The sequence below is a fragment of the Crocodylus siamensis genome, chromosome 10, assembly GCF_052110815.1.
Source record: "Crocodylus siamensis isolate JL-2025a chromosome 10, ASM5211081v1, whole genome shotgun sequence".
Taxonomy (NCBI): domain Eukaryota; kingdom Metazoa; phylum Chordata; order Crocodylia; family Crocodylidae; genus Crocodylus; species Crocodylus siamensis.
Window position 1 is genome coordinate 91,111 of NC_143404.1, and position 23,044 is coordinate 114,154.

General features: G+C 45.6%; 1 protein-coding gene across 1 annotated transcript in view; it reads right to left on the reverse strand.

The window, feature by feature from the left end:
- REEP2 (receptor accessory protein 2) overlaps window positions 1-23,044 on the reverse strand; it is a 73,497-nt gene that overhangs the window by 41,271 nt on the left and 9,182 nt on the right. The window contains exons 6-9 of the mRNA XM_090020760.1: window positions 22,803-22,950; window positions 21,391-21,548; window positions 18,190-18,348; window positions 16,837-17,259 (exon numbers count right to left, since the gene is read on the reverse strand). Of these exons, the coding sequence (XP_089876886.1) occupies window positions 18,274-18,348; window positions 21,391-21,548; window positions 22,803-22,950 (381 nt within the window). The 3' untranslated portion in view covers window positions 16,837-17,259; window positions 18,190-18,273. The remainder of the gene's footprint in view (window positions 1-16,836; window positions 17,260-18,189; window positions 18,349-21,390; window positions 21,549-22,802; window positions 22,951-23,044) is intronic.

A 23,044-nucleotide genomic window follows, 5' to 3' on the forward strand; every position in this document is an offset into this window, starting at 1 on the left:
TGAGATGAGTGAAGAACTACAATACCAAATTATCCTAAAAAGAGGTCAAAGAAACCCCAGAGATTATCTAGTCAAACCCCATGGTGAAATCAGGATCACCCTTTTCCTAAACCATCCCAGAAAAAAAATGTCTGATCTGCACTTAGGTTGTAGATCTTTTGTTGTGGGAAGCTTCCAAGTAGTCTGTTCCACTGTTCAAACACTTCCACAGTTAGGAAGTTCTACCTATTATCCAACCCAAATCTGCCTTTTTACATGAAATAGCGACTCCTGTAGCACAGATCTTTAATGAAGCTGTCAATTCAGGGATAGTAACCTACAATAGGAGAACAGTAAGCACAACTCCTATATTCAAAAATGGGAAGACAGATCATAAGCTCTAACATGTCTGTTAGTTTGTCTTCAATATCATAAAAGATCTTTATATGGGCAGTGAAAGAATTAAGAATATGGAGGTAAACAGAAAAAGGGACAAAATGCAATATGGTTTATCCAAGGAAGATTGTGTCACTCCAACATTACAACCTTCTACAGTAAGGTAAACTGACTTGTCAGATGAGAGGCTACTACTCATGGTGTTCTTCAGGGATTGGTCCTGGGACTCATCCTATTTAAATGTTTTGACTACCAATTGTGATGCCAGAACTAGATGTGCATGTATAAAAATAATGGATCGTACAAGTTCTTCTGCATACAGAGGAGGGAAGGATTATTATATAGGATATACAGGATTTAATATTCAAAATAATGTAATAGTACAAAGTCATGCATTTCAGGACTAACACTGAGAACTTTTGCTAGAAGTTGGTGTCTCACACTGAAAGTATGGATGAGGGACATGGGCATATTGGCCAACTTCAGTGTAACCACAAGATACCAGTGCGATGCAGTTGTGCTAACGGGTAATGAAACTGCAGGACATATTAGGCAAGGTATTTCCTTGTAGAGACAGGGAAATACTAGTACCACCATTACAAGGTATTGGTAACCCTGCATTTAGCATACCATGTACAAAGAAGATGGACATGAAACAAGTATGAAGAAGGGCCTAGCAGAGTAGGTAGGGGAATGGAGAACCAACCAATCTTTGGATTAAGAGTTCAACTTCTTTAGCTTAGCAAAATGAGGTTGAGATGGGATACGAATACTTTTATAAATAGTCACAGGACGAGTATCAGGAAGCGAGAAGGGCTATTTAACACTACCAGCACAAGAAGAAATGGGTAAACTGTTAGCAAAAAAAAAAAAAAAAGTGAGACTGGAAATTAGGCGAATCCTAGCTATTAGATTAGTGAAGTTTTGGAACGACCTGAACAAAGTGGCTGAAACTGAAATGACTTAACACAATGTGATAAGTTTATGGCAGAGACAGTATGATAGAAAAGGGTATACTTCAAATGGTAATCAGAGTGGCTGATGGATGGATTCATATATCTGGTATCCCCAACAAGGGGCTGAATAGAAACTATCAGCATCGAAGGGATCACAGCTGCTTTTGTCACTGCAGGTCCTAGGAAGACTCCTCCCTCTCCATATTCCCATGAATGTGTTATTTGGCTTCCTTCCCCCTTTCCTTTTATTAGACATGAGCTATAGCTAGAATTGAAGTTTGTCTGCAGTAAACTAGTTTCCAAATGGTAACTTTGAAACTGCCTGGTTGGTTGGTGGATCTTGCTCATATGCTCAAGGTGTAACTGATTGCCAGATTGGGTGTTTGGAAGGAATTTTGACCCTGGGTAAGGCTGGCAAGGACCATCAGTGTATTTCTTCTTTCCCTCTGTAGCATGAGGCATGTTTCCTTTCCTAAAATAATCTGAGCACATTTTAAACTAAAGATTGGCTACTGCTGTTACAAGCAACCACACTTGTTTCACTTACTCTTTACCTGTAGCAAATCATACTTTTTTTCCTCCTGCTTTTTCATTTATTTTTCCATGGGATACAAGAAAGGCTAGAGCAGGCACTCTCACAGATGGTTTTGGACTAAGTTACCTATATATACTGGGGGCTAGTCCAGGATGCCCTTCCTTTTTTCCTGTTCCTACATGCATTAATGACACATTCTGAAAACACAATTATTTGCACTTGCAGAAAACCAGAGGTCCACTTAAGAGTAGACTAAAACAAAAAGAAAAATCATTTCACAACAGTTTTATTTGCATGCCTTGATAACAGTGCTCATTTTGCCCTAAAAAGGAACTTCTGCAGTGGTGGACGCATGTTGTAAGCCTGGATGCTTGAAACACACACGTGGAAAGCAGACATGACTTAACTATTGAAGGAGCAAAGCCTGCCCAAGACAGAATTTGATTATTTTTTAATGCAAATCCAGGGAAGGTAAGAAAAGAAAGATATCAAGTAGATGGATTAGGCTGAGAAGGCAGCAAGAACAGATAGCAGATTTTTCAACAAAACGAGGAAAAAGGAACAAGAAATGCTGATCACTGACTCAGTGAAGAAATCAAGCCCTTCCTGGAAGTCATAATCCAATTCTAATGTGACATGGATATCTGAGTTTGAACAATCTTGAATATCCTTCAGAGACAGCCAGTCTTAAGGCAAGCTAATACAGACTAAGCTAATGCAATGCAACAAAAAGCCAGTCCAAAAGTATTCTTTAACCCACAATATATGGATCGTATTTACAGATTCATGCCCTGCATGTCAGGGATGACGCAGGAACTGCTGCTTCTAGCAGAAAATAAGTCAAAACAACTCTGAGAACTGAACAGAGGCTCAGCTGCCACCCTGTGGAAGTAGGTATTTGTGCACTACAGCAGCAGTCTCCAAGCTGCAAGAGAATCAACAGCCCTCTTGAATACCAGGAGAGGATGCAGATAGAGATGCCTCAATTCTTTTCAGGTAGTAAAGCAAGCACTTTCCAAAAATGAGGTGTCAAATAAGAGACCCCTAGAGTAACCCATTTTAAAGCACAAGTCAAAAACCCTGAATGTTACACCCTCAGAGTAATGAAGGAGCTTACAAATGAAGGGGCTAAGTTGCTACCAAAAATATCCCTCTCAAACATACTAACAGAAGTGAAAGATGATAAAAATGTACCATTTTTAAAGATAGTAGTGATGACCTTGAAAATTGGAACCTAACAAATTTCAAACTTGGCATAAGCAAATTATTTAAAACTATGAAAAGTAGAATTTTAAGACAACATAATGAATAGGGAACAACAACAAACCAGAAAGATGTTTTCAAAGAAAAATATGACTCACTAAAGACATTAACAATCTTTGTGAAGGTCAGAAGCAGAGCAGATTTAAGAAGAGCTTGTTGATAGTAGGCTCTGACAGTTCAGAAAGTTGTGTCAAGTTCCTTCCAAGAGGGATTTAAGAAAACTTTAGGAAGAGATGAATAATTTTGCCGTATACAAGACAATGAGAGACTGGGAAAGGGACAAAACACTGTTGAGATAAATTATCAATTTTTGACATGCAACAAGATCTTTAAAAGGGAAACTCTGTCGACGTTGATAGGAGTTGCTGCTGGAACAGGAGCTTGCTTGCGCAGAGGTAGGCCTGGTATTGTTTCTATGCTCATCTAAAAACAGGGCAGGGAGATGATGGAATGGAAATATTTGTAGATGACAAGATTACTTAGGTCAGTAAAGAACACCAAAGGCTCACACACACACACACACACACTCTGGCAGGAATCATCTGAAATGATCGTCTTATTACGCATTCAGTCCCCATTATAGATAGATTAGAGTAGCCTCACAGATGCTTTAACTTGTGCCATAGTCCCCAGGGCTTCCAATGGGATCCAGGAAATAGAAAGCAGTGAGAGTACAAGCATGCTCCGGCCAAAGCCAAACTCATCCCAATATGTCCCGTGTGCCATGGGCTTGGAGCAGTGCAGGTACAGAGTTCTTCCAGGAGCTCTTCTCCCTTAAGAGGCCTCTACACAGACGTTATTCTCAAGGGGTGATTTCTGCCTCCTTTTAAAGTCCCATGAACAGGTTTTTAGTAATAGTGATCCTGAAGACTGGGTCACTTCTTAAATCACTACCAGGGGGCTGTCCCCATAGTACGCTATTTCTGGGGTTCAGATAAGTCTTGAAATGAGACAGTCTTGGACCCCATCGTAAATTCATCCTCCTACCACTCAACTCATTCTTGGTCCCCTTTCCTTTAAGGCCCCCCCCCCGCACAATGTCCCTTGAAAGTGACAGAAGCAGGAAAGGATGATGGAAGAAATCTCAGAGTCAGATTCAGATCTGCACGTATTTGTTCACTCTTCTCAGGGCTGGGATAGAATAAAAGGCTGAGATAAGGAAGTGTCAGGAGTAGAAGCCTCTTTTCTTACACTCAGGTTGCCTCCAGTAGGGCTCCTAAATGATGCAGAAAGCCAGCTATCAGATTAGGTGGCTCTCCTAAGGGTCACTGACCAAAGATGGGGTAGAAACAAGAACTGGATAAGGTAATTACCCCAATATAGATCTGCTGTATGCAACAGAAGACCAGGCAGCACGTAACAGTGACGTTTGGCTCCGAGAAGGCTCTAGCAGGCTCTTGCCAGTCAAACTTCAAAAGGAATCAGTGAGCAGGAGAATAAGCAGGATGGACAGAGAAAGGAAGTACTACTGTGACAACAGTTCAGTTAGTGAAAGGATAATACTTAGGGGGCCAGGGAACTAAGTAGGGTCTGCAAGCACTGAAATACTGGTTACAGTCCACTTCAGAAAGGCCTAGAAGTTGTGCAAAATAATAATAAATGACATGCAAGTCACATCAATCTCTCTGTACTGCCACAGTAGGCATTCTCTCATCAATGGTGAAGCACACATAGTCGTGAATTTATACTGCAGACTAACTCAGGGGTGGGCAATTGTCTGAGCTGGAGGGCCACTTAAGGAGTTTTGGTGAGTTGTTGAGGGCCAGGGGAGTGGGGGTGGCAGTTGAAACCATCCAGTAATCAGCCACTGCCACAAGCCTGAGAAGAAAGGGCTGTACCCTTTGTCACTCTGCTGCAGCCAGGGCTGGCCCAGGCCATGCAGTGCCCCACATCCCCCCCACCTCTCCTCCTCGCATCTTCTTGACAATGCACAGTCCTGGCACTGTGGCCATGAGCAGCTGGGTCTGCACAACCATCCCGCCCACCCACCTGCTGCAATGAGGTGCTGTGCACCACACTGGGAATGCCCCCTCCCCACATGGCTAGCATGGACTAGTGGGCAGGGGTGGTGCATCACTTGGGGTGGCGCATCACACCCTGTATTGTGAGGGGCTGCTTGCCGGGAGCTGTGGTGTCAGCACTGCACAGCCACAGTGCCAACAGGAAGCCGGGCAGAGGGGTAAGGTGTGTGTGCGCGGCGGGGAGGGGGGCAGAGAAGTCTGCATGCTGTGCAGCCCAGCCCAGCTCCAGCAGAGCAGAAAGCAGCCCTCCCTCAGGTTCCTGGGAGCAGCCAGCAAGCCAAACAGGATCAACTGGTGGGCTGGATATGGCCTGCGGGCCATATTTTGCCCACCACTGCTGTAACTGCACCTAGAATTCAGGACTTTCCTCCAACAGGATTACAATACTCCAAATAGAATATGTTTATCATGAAACACGTTATTTCTGTGTTATCTTCAAAAAGTGCGAGGAGTCTCTTATTTGACCATATTCTAAACAAAAAATGTCAAAATTATAAAAATTTATAAAATTTACTGTAATGGTAATAAAAAGCCAGAAGACCCATGCATCCCGCCTCTCCTGCCCCACACTCTTGGAGTGAGACACCAAAATTCTGGAATCAGCTTGAAAATATTTTTTCATTACTAAAGCGTCTAAAAAGAAAATAGCAAGCATAAATTCCAGAGGACCTCTCTTCAATAAATCCATTACATCAAGCAAACTGCCAGCTCACACAGAGAAACTGTTTAAAAATGGAATAAATACCCAAGCAATTTTTGTGGAAAATTCCTTCTCTTGCACCTATGAAGTCTTCAGGGCTGACATTCAGCATTTACTCTGAAACATTTGTACAGTAATATTTAGTTTGGCAATTTAAAAACCAAAAAAACCCCCTGTCCTCCATCACAAAGCTAGCTCTCAGTTGCCATGGCCACCAATTACCATGGAAACCATTAGATACATCTATATTTTTAGACTCCATTTGTTTCTATTTCTACAGGAGATGGATCCAATTGAAAGAGGCTGCCCACTTTTACCAGGAAATCCTATTGGAAGTGCTATAAAATTCAGAGTGTAAATCAGGGCAGCATTCTTTAAAAAGAACCTTTCATGGCAGATGAAGGAACCGGAAACAAAGCCATTTATGGAGCTATTCCCTGCACAGCTGGTCAACACAAGCCAAATGGATAATGAAAGGATCTGGAAAAGGTTATTCTTCCAGAACACCATTCTTAATGCACCTCATCCGAGAGCTCCTCAATTAAGAGCTGTGGTGGTTTTTCTAGCAAGGCACTGATGGCATTCCACTTCATGTCTTCTTATTCAATCCCAGCTGTTTCTTTATTTCTAGACAGGAAAGAATTTAACTCTCGTGGTTCAATCTTTCAGCAGGGCAATTCAAACTGTTCCAAGCCAGTCCCCCTCCCTCACTTTCTCTCCATCTCCCTTCAGATGCTGTGCTTGCACCCTCTGGTGGACACTTTGCACCTTATGCCCAAGATTTTTGCTCCTGATCTTTAGGCTATGAAAACGTTACTGTTGATTTAAAACTCCCATTTTCATTTCCTCAGATGGGCTAACAAACTTCATTAACTCTCTCCAACCCACACTGTAACGATGGCATTGGTAGATAGGGACTCAAAGCCATTTACTGCTGTATTGAAAATAGCTTGCTCAGTATCTCATGAGTCAGGCTTCCCCCAACAGCATTTCCCCGTATTTTGAAGCCTTACGGTATTTGTATCCCCTTCGGGATTTGCAATTGCAACCTGGAGAAGAATGCTCTGGAATTCAGAAGTGATTGGGATTACTTAAAAATCAAACAAAAAACAAACAACGCCCCTCCCCCCCTCAAGAAATCCCCCATTTATCTTAATTTATAGATTAAACTTATTCTTGTCAAAGGAGAAATAAGAGCCATCAATAAAATTAAGAGAATCCTGTCAATCACTCAGTCATTGCAGAAAGTTGAAGGATAGGTAGATAAGTCTTGATCTAAAATATTTAGAAAATGCGGCTCTTAATTTTATAAAAACAATCCCTTTCAAGTTAATTAAAAAAAAAAACAACTCGGAAATTTGTTTTAAGTAAATAAGTAAGTAAGTAAAGACTTACTCCCCTAAAAGGAAATGCTACATTTTTTTCTGAATGTCTGAATTTTAACATTAATCTACAAGGCAAGAAACTACTAAAACAAAAATAAAATCCCTAAGGAGCCAGGAGACCAACACTTTCATACTTAAGAGGTGCAGTCTTTAAATTTATCACTTTTCAGTTTGAGTAGCCCATTTTTCTATTGAATGTGATCACATACGCCTTCTTTCTCCATTGTTGTGTATCCTTTCATAGTTCTTCGAGGGAACAGTTCTACTCTTTTCAGATTCTCCTTACGTAGTCACCTAAGCACCTTTCCACACCCCTCGTAATCCTCATCACCCATCCGTGAACCCTCTATTTTTACCATCTCCTTTTCTGAGATTGAAAACTGAGTCAGGTACTGTGGATTCAAAGTAAAACCATAAAACAGCCCCATTAAATGGCATTGTAACCGTTTTTAGTGTTGCGCTTCATCACTTCCTTCTGCATTCTGAGATTTACGGGTTTTTGACCTGTATACTCCAGAAAGGTTTTCATTAAAACTATCCATAGTGTTGTCTTTTTTCTTAGGCTGCTATAGTTGCATAAAAAAGTAGTTCTTATATTACCTTACTGCTGTCAGCAGTGAATTTCATTCACCATTAGAATACCCATTTACTTTCCCTGGCTGAGTCCCTCTTTATTTATCATCCTCACCAGTCTAAGCTAACACCTTTTCATCCCAGGGTGAGACAGCCAGCATTTCATACCTACTGTATAATGGAAACCAGGAAATTTGCATGAAAAGGTTAAGTCAGCAATGTGCATTACTATGATGACTGAAACCATGCAAGTATGAACAGAAAGAATTGTTCTGTACAGGCAGGAAAAAACCTAGTGAAAGCCTCCAGTTGGTATTAGCATGGCATTGTTGTAGGAACCAACTCCTCAAACTGCTGGGCAGGCTGCTGTGCTGCACTTCATTCCTACAACTCCCCTTTCAACATGGATTTGCGTTCAGTCAGTTCTTAACATCCTAACTGTGATCCCTCACGAGAGTTTCCTGTATTTTTTCAGTTTAATTTAATTTCCTGTATTCTTACATTCTAAGTACCTGGAGGCCATAAAGACCTTTTATAACATTTATCTATACATTTCTAATGCCCGCTATCATATCCAGAAACCCTACCTATACATTTAAAAAGTGTCTGTTAGATTACAAAGGGAACCAAAATTCAACTTATTTTGCAGGAGTTACTATAGAATAATAAAAAAATGCAAGCACACAAGCAAACATACATGCACACACATGCAATGAAGCGATACTATGCTGCAGTACTTATCACCACCTGCTAAAAAACAAGCTTGGGAGTACAGTGAACACATTTACTGTACAGCAGTACAGGCAATGCCACCTCTAGGGAAGAGAACTGCCATCTTCAGGACCAAGAATATGACACTCGCCTGGTCTCCTTAATAGCAGTACAGAGCTTAACCAAAAGTCTAGGTGTTCGGTTAACATATTTTAGATCGACACACCACATTTGAACCAATACACACATTAGAAAATTGGTATTTGCTAGAAAGAGGTGTGCACAGATTGCTGAAGGGCCAATTTTTGTCAAATCATCCTTTACAGCTGTGTGCATATCTAAATCCAGTGCAATTAATGACTACACCAAACCTAGCTCAGGTATTAGAAACAGTCTTACTATGTCCACAGGAGGCATGTTAGTTTATCCTCCCCAGAAGCAGGCTTGAGTACTTCAGCAATACGTGGCAGACTGCAAGGTAGACATAACCTGTAATACTACTGTTGGAGGGCCAGACATTTGTTCTTTCAGCCCACCGTTGTTCCTTGAGCTGCTGTGCGACTCAATACGGGACTCAAGACAAACGCAAGGCATTTCTAATGTTCTTATTAACGCCTTCTCAGAAAGGGAATGCCCAAACGTAGCTGCCTGGTCCTCACCACTTTCAGATCACTTGCACCATGCAGGAAGTGAATTTCAGCCACAACCAAAGGTTAACATAGCTGATGCTATGGACTTAGACTGGAGTAAGGGGTGCTTGAATTCAACTTTAAGCCCAACCAGAGGCCTTCTCAAACAGTGATGCAGTGCCCAGTGTTAAGAGATCAAGGGAAAAAATTAAATATCCAGAAAACTAGAGCTGGCTTTGCAAAGAAAAGTGACATTTTTGTCTTTGGTATCTAGCAAGCTGGATACAGTACTTTACTCCAGCTATACATGAGGAATAAGGGAATGTGATGTAAAGCAAGAAGCAGGGCAGGAAAAAGTTTCTGCACACAGGATTTGTGAAATGGCCCTAAGAGCAGCACATATTCACATACAATATTAAAAAGAAACAGAGGCAAATGTGGGTTTTTGTCTACATTCCATATTATTTCCAACTCCAACTTTTCATAGCAAACAGAACAATTGTAGTTTGATTGTTGGCCTTGCTACAACATTTTTTCCAAACAGTCATCTTCAGAAACTCAGCATTCCAGCAGTGCAGTTCACCATTCTGCTCCCCGAAAAAAGCAGTTTAGCCTAAGAAATAGACGTTTGCAGGAAAACTCCGGCTGGATATGCTCCCCTTCTTCCTGGTGCTTGCTCAGCACAGCGCATCTAAACCACCGGTTGAAAAAGACTTTAAATCCATCTGGCCCTCCCTGCAGATACGTTGCTCTGCTGAAGGGAAACGGTCATTACTGTTTAAGTGCCAAAAGACTGACAGCAGAAAATTCAGTCCAGCTCTTACTATAGAACAGGAAGAATCCAAAGTGCTACGGGCAGCCAGGCTCTAACTTGTGGGATGTTGAGTGGAAGCTGTGCTTGCTTGAGGCTCAGACTGATTCAAATATATTTGTTGACGTACCCTGACAATGTGATACCCCACAATTTCCCACCACACCCCATGTGTAAAGTTTTCTGGTGTTACAAAGACTGTAGAGCTCTATCAGTCACTATGCAAACCGCTGTTCCCAAAGACAAAATTACTCTGGATACTACTTTAAGACTTTGCCAGGGGTCCTGGGCTTGACTGAGACATTTATAAGTGTCTGCAATCTTAAAGGAGCTGTAACACTAGGCTTCCCCAGTCTTTGCATAAACCCTGATTTCAGGCAAAACATGATCAGGGACCCCCCAAAAATAACACTGATGAATGTACATACATGAATGAACACACACATTCTCTCTCTCTCTCTCTGAAACACTAATACATGTGAACATACACATAGGCTCCAGAGCCCTTTCACTGACTGACACACACATACATAGCTTCAGAATGGTCTGTTGGTCTTCCACTTCCCTGCCTTTACTGAGAAAACCAGCGAGTGGCACAACAAGCTGCCCACCAAGCAGAGGACATGGATTCCTAGCCACTTGAGAGAAGAGGTGATGAGGAAAACTTGGGTATTTTCCCTCCAGACCAAGAATGATTTGTCCATATTAGGCAGCAGAGAAGCGTGGTGTGCTCCATTTCTACCAGCAATGGGCATGGGAATATTCAAAGTAAGCAAGATGAAGTTTACTTCAAGCAGCAAAACTTGGGTGTCCATCACTGCCCTGAAGGTTGGGAGGGGTCAGGGTTCCTAGCAGGCAACTGGACAGTCTCAAGAGTGTATGACATGGCCTCTCTCAGTAAGGCAGTGGGACACCATACCTCACAAGGGAAGAACTGAGACACTAATGACAGTCGGCAGCTGTCTGCTCCATACTGTACAAGACTGCACCAAGGTGCCTTGCACTCTCAGGGGGCAGACCTAAACAAGAATTCACCAAATGCACAAATACTATGGCTACAAGTCCCTTCAGAATCCTAGCTCTTCAATGAGCAAAAGCGATAGATGCGTGGAAGAAGTATATTCCCAGGAGAGATTCAGAAGAGCCATCAGACACTGAGGCTGAGAGGGGCCATAAATACCAAGAGACAGAGGCAGAGAGAGACACCAGGCTGAAGAAAGAAGGTTCTCGTTTAATAAGCTTTGCCACTCTCAGAAATCACCAACATTTCCTTCTAGCCAATAAATTACTACCAACCAAGAAAAGGAAGTTCATGAAAACTAAATCAAATACTAAACTGTACTCTTCAAAGGAAGGGGGGATGCCAGAAATACCGTGACATGAACTAAGACCTTCACTCCTGCTAATGATTTTACGTCAAAGACAGGTGCACCATTACTCCCGAGATGAGCAACTATATAAAACTTCCAAAAACAAAGTATTTTCTCCCAGCTGTAATCTCCAGGCAGCCAGACAGTGCATTTTACTGAAAAGAGGGGGAGGTTACAAAGCCAGCACACCTCATAAAGAGAAGGTTTCATTCTCCAGCAGCAGAACCACACTTACAGGTTGGGGAACTCCCCTCTTGCCAGCACGGAGACGGAAAAGGATCTTGGAGTCGTCATTGACTCCACGATGAACATGGGCCAGCAGTGTGGGGAGGCAGTCAAGAAGGCCAACCGTACCCTGTCATGCATCCACAGATGCATCTCGAGCAGGTCCAGGGAGGTGATCCTCCCCCTCTATGCGGCACTGGTCAGGCCGCAGCTGGAGTACTGCGTCCAGTTCTGGGTGCCACACTTCAAGAGGGACGTGGACGATATGGAAAGAGTCCAGAGGAGGGCCACTCATATGATCAGGGGTCAGCAGGGCAGGCCTTATGAGGAGAGGCTACGGGACCTGAACCTGTTTAGCCTCCACAAGAGAAGGTTAAGGGGGGACCTTGTGGCCTGCTACAAACTGGTCAGGGGGGGATCAGCAGGTATTGGGGGAGTCCCTGTTCCCCCGTGTGCTGCCAGGAGTGACCAGGAATAACGGTCACAAGCTGGCGGAGGGTAAGTTTAGATTAGATATTAGGAGGCGCTACTTCACAGTCAGGGCAGCTAGGGCCTGGAACCGGCTTCCAGGGGAAGTGGTGCAGGCTCCTAGCCTGGGGATTTTTAAAAGGAAGTTAGATGAGCACCTTGCCGGGGTCATCTGACCCCGGTGCTCTTTCCTGCCAAGGCAGGGGGTCGGACTAGATGATCTACCTAGGTCCCTTCCGACTCTAGCTACTATGAAACTATGAAACCCAGATTCCCGCTGTCACAAGGTACAAGGGTACGGCATTTGTGAATAGGGTTTTCCCTATGCACAACTCTTGCTCTGCGGGCCTATGGCTTACTGTAAAAAAGGTATGCAAGACTCAAGGATCATTCCCCTTCTATCATTCCACTTATATCTCTGCGCCTCGGCAGAGAAGCAGGTGGGGATGGAAGGCTGCTACTGAGCAGAATAGGTAGTCCTGCAATGTAAAAACTGAAAAATTCATGTGTGCCACACTGAGGCCCAAGAACACTACTAAGTGAAGAGCTATCCAAGCTTCAGCATTTTCTGCTGAATAATCATGTCACTGGGTGCCACCAACTGGTGAAAACATATTACTAAAGCAGCATGAAGAGTATTCTCACTAAGGAAGAGAGCTTATGTCCATTACCACCCATCCATATAATTAGGGTAACAACCTGACCCTGGGTCAGTCACATGGTTGGGGGTAGTTTTGTTTTGCGTAGCCAAAGCCTACCAGACACTGGAGGCATAGAACAGAACATATGGGCTGTGCTGGACTACTAGCTTCTGGTGCCACATAGTCTAGTACACTCCACCATCCTGTGCATGCTGCAACAGTCTCTATGGGTGGATCTATCATTCTGAACAGAGCTAAATAATCAGCTAAAGAGTCTGAGAAAAGAGCTGAGTGAGAGTGAGAGCTGCTAGCAGACAGTAAAACTGCCCTTAGGAAGGTCACCTTGGTTAGTGGAACGTTCAAGACCATTAAAAAGGAGATGATCTTAACACCTGTAGAATGAAGAACAATGAATCATGAAGTCAGCTGACTCCCTCAGCTGTCTGAACCATACCATAGTTGCTGCACTGTAAAGCAGGAATCAAACTTGAGTACTTCCAACCCTGTGCAGAAAATTAGCTTCCCTGCTTAATTCAGGCACCTCAAACTTAATTCAGGGGGATGCTTTTTTGAGGAAAAGGCGCATGTTGTATGCGAGAAAATATGATAATTGGGATCATTCAAAAGGCCATGGTACATGCATTTTAAGACAACAAAGTAAAGAGCTAAAGCATAAGGACTTGAGAGTGTTAAGTTAATACACCCTTAGCTGTGCCCTAATATACGTAGTCATTACAATACAGTATTTAACTTCATGATTATATAAATCTGAGCAAGCCAATCACCTGTTCAAATGAGCAGAATGGGAAGTAAACAGTGAACAAAGTAATTGTCAGTTGTCTCTTTCCCCATAAACTGCACACCAAACAATCTGTGCCAGAGGAGACAAAGAACCTCTGCAAGATATGCTAGGAAATCTGGTGGTCACACCAGACGACAAAGCTAACCTATTTAACAATTTCTTTGCCTCCGTCTTTTTGAGCAAGGACTGGGGCATCCCCCACACTGGGATCCCTGATGGACCCAGGGGAGGTGCTGCCAGGCCCAGGGTCAGTGAGGACCTAGTCAGGGAACTTCTGGTGGGTCTAGATGTGTTCAAGTCAGCAGATCCTGACAATCTCCACCCCAGAGTGCTGAGGGAATTAGCAGAGGTCATTGCGGGAGCCCTGGCACAGCTTTACGAGCACTCGTGGTACTCTGGCAAGGTGCCGGAGGACTGGAAAAGGGCCAATGTGGTCCCCATTTTCAAAAAAGGGAGAACGGAGGACCCAGGAAACTACAGGCCCGTTAGTCTTACCTCAGTTCTGGGGAAGCTCTTTGAGAAAATTATCCAAGAGCACATCTGCGAGGGACCAGAAGGGGAGATGATCATGCTTAGGGGCAACCAACATGGGTTCATTCAAGGCAGGTCCTGCCAAACCAACCAAGTCACAAAAATCACTGGACACAGGTGTCGCGGTGGACATATTCTTTCTGGACTTTAGGAAGGCCTTCGACACTGTCTCTCACCCCATTCTCATAAAGAAATTAGGCGACTGTGGCGTTGATGCCTACAGTCAGATGGGTCGCAAATTGGCTAGAGGGCCGCACCCAGACTGTGGTGGTGGCTGGGTCTTTTTTGACCAGGAGGGACGTGGGCAGTGGGGTCCCCCAGGGCTCAGTCCTCAGGCCCACACTGTTTAACATCTTCATCAGTGACTTGGATGAGGGGGTGAAAAACACCTTATTCAAAACTTGCAGATGACACTAAAATGTGGGGAGAAGTGGGAACGCTGGAGGAGAGGGACAGGCTGCAACTAGATCTAGACAGGTTACAGGGGTGGGCAGATGAGAACAGGATGGGATTCAATACTGACAAGTGCAAGGTGCTGCACCTGAGGAAGAAGAGCCAGCAGCATACCTACAGGCTGGGGAACTCCCTTCTGGTCAGCGCAGAGGCAGAAAAGGACCTTGGTGTCACTACTGACTCCAAAACGAATGTGGGGATGCAGTCAGTAAGGCTAACCGCACCTCGTCATGCATCCACACATGCATTACGATCAGGTCCAAGGAAGTGATCCTCCCCCTCTGTGCGGCACTGGTCAGGCTGCAGCCGGAGTACTGCGTCCAGTTCTGGGGGCTGCACTTCAGGAGGGATGTGGACAACATGGAGAGGGTCCAGAGGAGGGCCACCCGCATGATCCGGGCGCAGCGGGGCAGACCCTATGAGGAGAGGCTACGGGACCTGAACCTGTTCAGCCTCCACAAGAGAAGGCTGAGGGGGGATCTGGTGACCATCTACAAACTGGCCAAGGGGGACCAGACCAGCAGGCTATGGGAGACTCCCTGTCCCCCCGAGCACTACCAGGAGTAACAAAGAATAACGGCTGTAAATTGACCGAGAGCAGATTCAGGCTAGACCTCAGGAGGCGCTACTTCACTGTCAGGGTGGCTAGGATCTCGAACCAACCTCCAAGGGAAGTGGTGCTGGCTCCTACCCTGGGGGTCTTCAAAAGGAGGCTGGATGAACACCTAGCCAGGGTCATTTGACCCCAGCATCCTCTCCTGCCCATGGCAGGGGGTTGGACTTGATAATCTGCTCAGGTCCCTTCCGACCCTACCTACTATGAAACTCTGCTTTATCCCCAAGGCAGTTCTCTCTCATTCACTCTGCACCACCCAGTTTCTGAAGTGGCTCTTGTGGAAAATTCACAGTATGAAGGTTTTGTAATTAGACATTAATGCAAAGCATAAACACAAGGAGGGTGAGGGGAAGATCAGCATGTGGACAGTCTACCTTACCCTTTGCAATTCCAAACTTGAGTCCATGATCTTTAAATGCAACATTTGGAGACTTTTAGTTTTAAAAAATAAAACTAGAAAAATGTGGCTATGCAGGACACTGCATATTGTAGAGAGTTAATTGTTCTGTTCTATCTAGTACACTACAGACTGGGACAGCAATCCTTCAAAGCCCAGTCTTTTTCCAAACGTTTTACACAAATTTCTCTTTGCTTCTTTATTGTCCCAGGGTCTGTAAAATGGTTAAATAGTTGGATCCTCTCCAGAGATTTCCACTGAAATACATGCACTTTCATATAATGCTAGTGGAACACTGGCAGGTTAGGAATTGATAAAAGGCAATAGAGTATGTTTTTATAAATCTTAAAGCTTCAGCCAAATCAAAATGTATTTTCACCAGACTATGAAAAGGTTTACGACAGATGGAACAATGGCATACTTATCAAAAGATACCAGAGCAAGCGGTTATGATGCAACTCTGATTCTGCAGTGAAACAAGTATAGCAAAACCATTCCGACTTTAACCCTCCTTAATTTAGGTAGGTTCACACAGTTGTTAACAAGCGCTTCTATTATGTAGAACTACAACAGAGCAGGAACTCTCCCTCCCCTTAAAAAAAAAAAAAAAAAAAAAAAAAGAAGCTAAAATTAATGCTTCTCCACACCCTCTCTCATTAAATCACTGTTCCTGACAAGTTCCTTCCACTGTCTGCCATAGAACCTGGACCCAATTTTGAAAAATCATAGCTTTAAGGGCAAGAATGTCTTCCCTAGATCCTGTCCCAAAAGCAGCTGAGCTTTCCAGAAAGTCTGTTTCTAGATGAAGGAGAAACGTGTAGAATTTCAGCCCGAGATGACACTTCTATTGTTATGAGCAACTTAAGAATGGTTCAGTAGATGGAAAATGTAACTGCAATCTGGATATCAGGGGAAGTTCTAGACCCTGCCTACAACAAAACAACAGGGTTTTTAGACAGAATATTCTGTCCTAGTTCTAGAAGTGTGATAGCAAGATACAGAGATTTGGAAGGAAGTCCTACACCTTGACTACAAACAAGCATGGTTCTTAAATAAGGAGAAGCAGCCAGGGAGATCAGACTCCTTTGGCAGCTATTCTCAATAGAAACCAAGGTCTCCAAGTCTCTCTCTTAAGATAGCAGTTGTGCATATGAATACCTACCTTGGCATCAAGGATGCTCCCTCAATCACTGCTGAGGAGATCATAGAAGCTAGCAAGATGAGGGGTGCTACCTCATGTAAGAAATTCCCACCATCATAAATCTGAATGGAACTAGTAATAGGTAAAGGGTAGCATGTGTTCTCACTCCAAAGGGAAAAATCCTCTAACCTATTCTGAGGGGTTAGGATCCAGCATAGTTTGGACTGACTCACCTCAAAGTCTTTCTACGTGAGGATTACCGAAGTCTGACTCTCACATTACATATCCCATATCCACATGTTTTGTTTTTTGTTTTTTTACTCGAGTCTTACATGCTGCTCAGGTCCCAGGTTGATGGAAATGGCACATGGTCAGATAGACGAGAAGTTGTTCTCAAGGGCTGGAATGGGATGCGGCAAAAGGATTGATCAATCCTGATACTGTGCTCCCCTCGACCCCCCTCTCCCCGCCCCCCCAGTGGAGTTCTGGGGTCAGGATAATGATGTTTTCATACTTTAGTTATTTGTAAGCTCTCCTGCCCTGTGGCCTGGCTCTCCTGGAGCCTTCTGGAGTTGGGACAGAAGGGCCTCTGGATTGCTCCACCTCATATTTGCTCAAGTGTCTGCAGACTGTTTTGAGCCACGTTTTCCAGTCATCTGTTAGGATGAAAGAATTTGTCAGATTAGTTCTGGGACAAGTAGAATAAGAGGTGCTGTGGACTTCAGCCATTGGGTGGCCAAGTAACATCCTCCCTGTCCACCCCCACCCTCCACCAAGTCTCTCACTGTCTCACACGCTCTTCTTGACATTCTTACAGGCAACAGATCTGACTATGGAATCAGACATTACATTCAGGGACTTCTGAAGTAGAGATCATCAAGCCCCAGGGATGCCACATTTTTTTCTGGAGAAATGATTTTCCCAGCAGTCTTGTATACACTGTACCACACCCCCCTCCCCACCCCCTCACTGGTCACTTAATAGTTTCTCAGCTCCCTCTCTACTCTTAACTCTCCTTGGGGAAAAATGCCACGCAGACTTCATCCTCACCTCCCACGAGTGCCTCTACAGCACTTGCTGAAACTCTAAGCCAATCGCATTTCTCCCACCCAAGTTATCACACACACTGGAAAGCACCCAGTACATATCCCTTCAGGCCCCTTCCCTAAGAGAATGAGCTTGAATCATCACCGGTACCAGCACCAGCCACTCTGGCTCCTGGAGATTCCTAACATTAGCTTGTAGCTGCAGAAGGAAAGCCAGGGCAACCTAAGACATAGTGGGGAAGCTCCCCACAGTAAGTGGAATTTCAGTGGCCTGCATCTTAAATATCTTATTTCCAGCCTCTGTGCTAGGGATGGCTCTAACCCTAATTAGTTCTTTCAGCAATGAGCTTCCCCTACTAGGGTTACACAGAGAGGGAATCCCAAAGCAACAGGCTATGTACAGACATATCAGCAATCCCTCCAAAAGAGATGAAAAGAAGTAAATAATTCCTGAGGATGTGCATCCTCCGCTCCGTGTGCTGAATCCCAGCCACCCCCTCGCCTTGGAATAAGCTCTACAAAGCAGTAGCTGTTATGTACATGAATCTCAGCTCCCTTCTTTGGAGAGTGTCCCTTCAAAGTAACAGGTGAATCCTGGGACAGATATGGGTGGGGGAGGTCTCCTTAGGCCGACTCGCCAGCAGCAACAGAACCCACAGCTTTCTTCTTGGGGCGAGCTTTTATGCTCTTTAGTGGAGGCTGTAAAAGAAAGAAAAAAAAGTTATATCAGCTCACTGTAGAGCAGGGGTAGGCAATGGTTTTGACCAGAGTGCCAAAAACCCCTCAATATCTCCCTTGTAAGATGCCAGAGTGGCATTAAACAAAACCAGGGCAAGGGGTACATGCCAGAACACACTGCATATTAAAAATGGTTAATAATCATGAATGTCCCCTTTTAAAAAAAAAAAAACCAACAAAAAACAAAACCAAAAACACAAAAAACACTGAATACCAGGTTTTCTAAAAATTCTAAACTTGGTAACAACAAATAAAGCTTCATGCACTACCTTTGTTAAGTATTTTTCTTTTTGTTAAGTATGTTGCAATAAGAAGGAAAAAAAAAAGAGAGACAGAGGGAAAGAGAAAGAGAAAGAAAAAGGAGAGAAGAAAGAGAGAACTAGACACGTGCACATGCACAGAACCACACGTGCGCAAATGCACACAGAACAGACACATGTGCACACACACCCAGAACCAGAGAGACACACAAAAGGACACAGAGGGATGGCCGGGCTGCTGGGCCGTAGAACAAAGTCCAAGCCAACAATGCTCCAGACCCACCACAGCCCGTGTTTCAACGGGGAGCTGGCTCACAGCCTGTAGCATGGCCTGCCAAGGCCCCAGCCCAAAGCCTGCCCATCGGCAAACTGCCGAGGCAACGCTAGGGGGCTATGGCCACCCTAACATTTGCCTTAGCTACCACTGCCCATAGTCCCCCCCCCTCCCAGCACAACCGCCACCTGGCACAAAGCCTGGCTGGGGCTCTCAAATCCATAAGTTTCTTGTTACTGGAGTGTGTCCTTTACACAGCAACACAGAAAAAAACCCACATTTTAAGACCTGCTACTGCAGCTTTTCTGCTATCTGACTGACATCCTCAATCCTGCTCTTCCAGAAAGAAGCAGAGCATACAACTGACCATCTCATTCCAGAGCCCTGGGAAAGGAATGCCATTAACAACTGGAGACAGATTCAGCTTCCCCCTAAGTGAGAGCTCAGCGAGGCAAAAACCTAATATTTAAGACAGCATGTACACCAACTATTCACACACCAAGTATCACATTCCCAAATGCAGCAGTTTGTGCTGTGTTAAGGAAGTTAGTATCAACTTTTACAACACAGAGAAACAGCATCTCTCTCAACTATAATCCAAACCATTAAAAATGAGAGAAAAGGAATTAGCATGAGGACACTACTGAGATGACTGTACTCATTCCCACACAAGGCTGGCGTTAGTGATACAATTAAGAGATTAAGGGCAGGATAACAATCTGAATCATCTCAAGAAGCAAAGATGCCAATGGGAGGAACAGAGTGAATACGCTATTGGTTCAAAGACTTAACAGAGCAATAGAATCAATCTGTCTACCGCTGGCATTTCTAAGAGTCCCATAGTGCATGCAGGCTACCAATAAAAGCTTCCAAAGAGCAAGCTCTATTAAATTATAAAACAGGCTCCCTAGGGTGCATGTTAGGAAGTGCAGGGAAGGGGGGTGCAGACTGGAGGGGGAAGAACCTGCAGCAGAGGACCCAGTGCTCGATGAATTTTTAAATGGACCGCAATCTGGGTGTTCATGTAGGACGCACTTCAAAAATGGTCACTGCACGGGTGTAGACAAGACTGATGAACTGTATTAGAGTTGTCCAGCTTCGAAGCAGCTGGGGGCTGCATACCCCATGGGACACCACTAAGCCACAACACCCCCCCCCCATCCCCATGGGCACCTCCCCCACTCACTGCTGCACCATGAGCCCATGCAGCCCCCAACTCATCTTCTATTCCCTGCACCACCATCCCTGCCCAGGGGGCAGGGCACTAAACATGGCAGCCAGAGGAGGAAGGGGGCGCCCAGAAACCCTGGTGACTGCTCAACTGGAGCAAGGCAGCTATGCAAGAACTTGGGGGCTGCAACTGAGCCCCCTGAGAGCTGGATGTGGCCCAGTGGAACAGCCCTGAACTATATGAATGCACCAGTCATATTGTACTTCCCGTTGTACTTGGCCTTGCTGAGGCCGCAGCTGGAGTACTGCGTCCAGTTTTGAGCTCCACAATTCGAAAAGGATGGGGAGAAGCTTGAGAGGGTGCAGAGGAGAGCCACATGCATGATCAGAGGTCAGGAAAACAGACCTTACGATAAGAGGCTGAGAGCCATGGGGCTCTTCAGCCTGGAAAAGCGCAGGCTCAGAGGTGATCTGGTGGCCACCTACAAGTTTATTGGGATGCTCACCAAGATCTGGGAGAACACTTGTTCACCAGGGGGCCCCAACGGATGACAAGGTCGAACGGTCACGAACTCCTCCGTGACCGTTTCAGGCTGGACACAAGGAAGAACTTCTTTACTGTCCGACGCCCCAAGGACTGGAATAGGACTGCGGACGGAGGCAGTTTAAGCACCTACTTTGAACGCCTTCAAGAGACATTTGGATGTTTAATCTTGCTGGGAACCTATGATCCCTGATGACTTCCTGCCCCTGGGGCAGGGGGCTGGACCCGATGATCCTCCAGGGTCCCTTCTAGCTCTAGTGTTTATGAAATCTATGAACCAGGTATTTTTCCAGGTCTAACGGTTAAGATTCTGCAAAAGCTCAAAAGGACAAAGAACTGCACTGGGATACAGGACGCTCTCAGGGACCCTGCTCACAAACTGCATCGCACCAGAGGTGCTGTTACTGCATTCACACTGTCTATAATAGAGACAACTGTGGACACTACAGTCAACCAACCCTGGAAGAGACGCACAAATCTCTCTTTCAAGGTAAAAGTAGGTAAGTGAGCCACAACTGGGGTTCCTGGCCACAACAAATTAACAAGAGACCCATGCAGCAGGCAGGTAACAAGCACTTCCATGGTAAAGTCCTCAACAAAACAGTAGTGCCCCCAACTGGAAAGAGGAGTTGGGCTGCTTGTAAAACACTGCAAGCAGAATGATTTTTCCAAGTGATCTACACAGCCACCACAGCTCATGGCTCCACCCACATCCTGCAGCACATGCCCAGGAATACATTTACATACCAACTCACCTCAGTTTTTGTCACTTTCTTTGGAGCTTTAAGACTCTGAGTACGTTTGGGCATTTTGTCTCCTGCATCATCATCTGATGGATCTGTTCTAGCATCAGACTGGATCCCATTAGATCTCTGTGCTATGCTGGCTTCTTCTCCAGAAGAGTAACAGGAAGCTAAGGAAAAGAAAAAATGCTACACGTAACACTTGACTGGGGGCTTCTTTGCGCTGAAAATGGCAGGCAAGGCAGGGTGGAAGAAAAGAGTTCTCAGCAGTCCTTGGTTCAAGGACCTGGAGGATTCACTGAGGCAGGTGGAGACACAAGAGGAATCTGGGGTACTGATAACCCTTTATGTAGGGCTGCACAGATAGAGATTTTGGGGGCAGAGACCAGTAACCAATTAAGGAGACATGTCAGCTGATAGCGATCCAATCTGCGATATAGCTGCATGCAGCTGGTAAGTCTGTTGTGGCAGACAGGGAGAAAGGAGGGAAGGGGTGTTGTGGGGGCAGATCAACGCCCTCTGCGGTGAGGGAGCAGTGGGGCTGGCGCAGGCGCTGTGCAGCTGGGGGGGGAATGGGGCACAGAACGGAGCCATGGCTCATCTGGGAAGGTGACGGCTCCCACCGTGGCATGCACCCAAGGAGGGCACAGGAGTGGGGGAGAAATGTGCCACCCAGACAGGCAGGGTAGGCTGCAGCTATGGGCTGGGGCAGCACCAGGCTCTTCCTGGCCTGGGGCGGGGGGAGGGAAGGTTGGGCCAGGCAGTAGCAGCACTAGGAAGTGAATCTCGGGGGGGGACACCACAGTGAAATATGGGGTGGCTGCAGCCCCACCCCCCCATAGCCCCTCTCCCACCACCGCCTGCCCCAAGCACATCGCAGCCCAGCCCCTGCGATTCTGCCCCCACCCCCATGTCAGGAAGAAACTGGTGCCACTCTGGCCTCAGCCCCAGCTGCAGCCTGTCCTGCCCAGATCCAGGGGCACATGCCCCCCCCCAGAGTGTGTGCAGGGCAGAAGCTGCCCCCTGCCCAACAAGCTGCGGTGCTGTTCCATAACGCGCCTTGGCTGGGCAGTGCCTGCCCCAGCCCCTGCCCCACTCCTCCCTCACCACGGGGGGCATTGATCTGTCCCCCCCCCATGCCCCTTCTCTACCCTTCCACCACAAAAAACTTACAAGCTGGAGGCAACTGGGCTGCGCTCCTCAGTGTGTGTGTGCGCTGTGCTGCACCTGCGTGCACGCCCGGGCCTTGATCGGCCACACTGGGGCCAATTTCCAACAAGGCCAATTTCCTTTATATCGGTGCCGATCTGATATCACGCTGACATATCAGGTCACCTCTACCCTTATGCACATCCCACAAGCTTCTCTTCCTCTCATCCATTGCATAGGACCTCATGGAATGGCCAAACAGAAAGACTTTGTACCCGAATCGTCAATGGTTTCAAGAAGGCCCCCACCAGAGGGATGCAGCCGTGGCTCAGGACTCCGCAGGTGCACACCGTCTTCATCCCTAATCAGAGTTAGGTCCTGCATGCTGAAACTCCGCAGCTTCTCGGACAGAACTCCCTGACCCTAGGAGAGCATGACACACACATACGAAGGTATTTATGACACGAGCATCTGAGACAAACTAGAGGGAAAAGATGTCCCATCTCCCACACAGAAA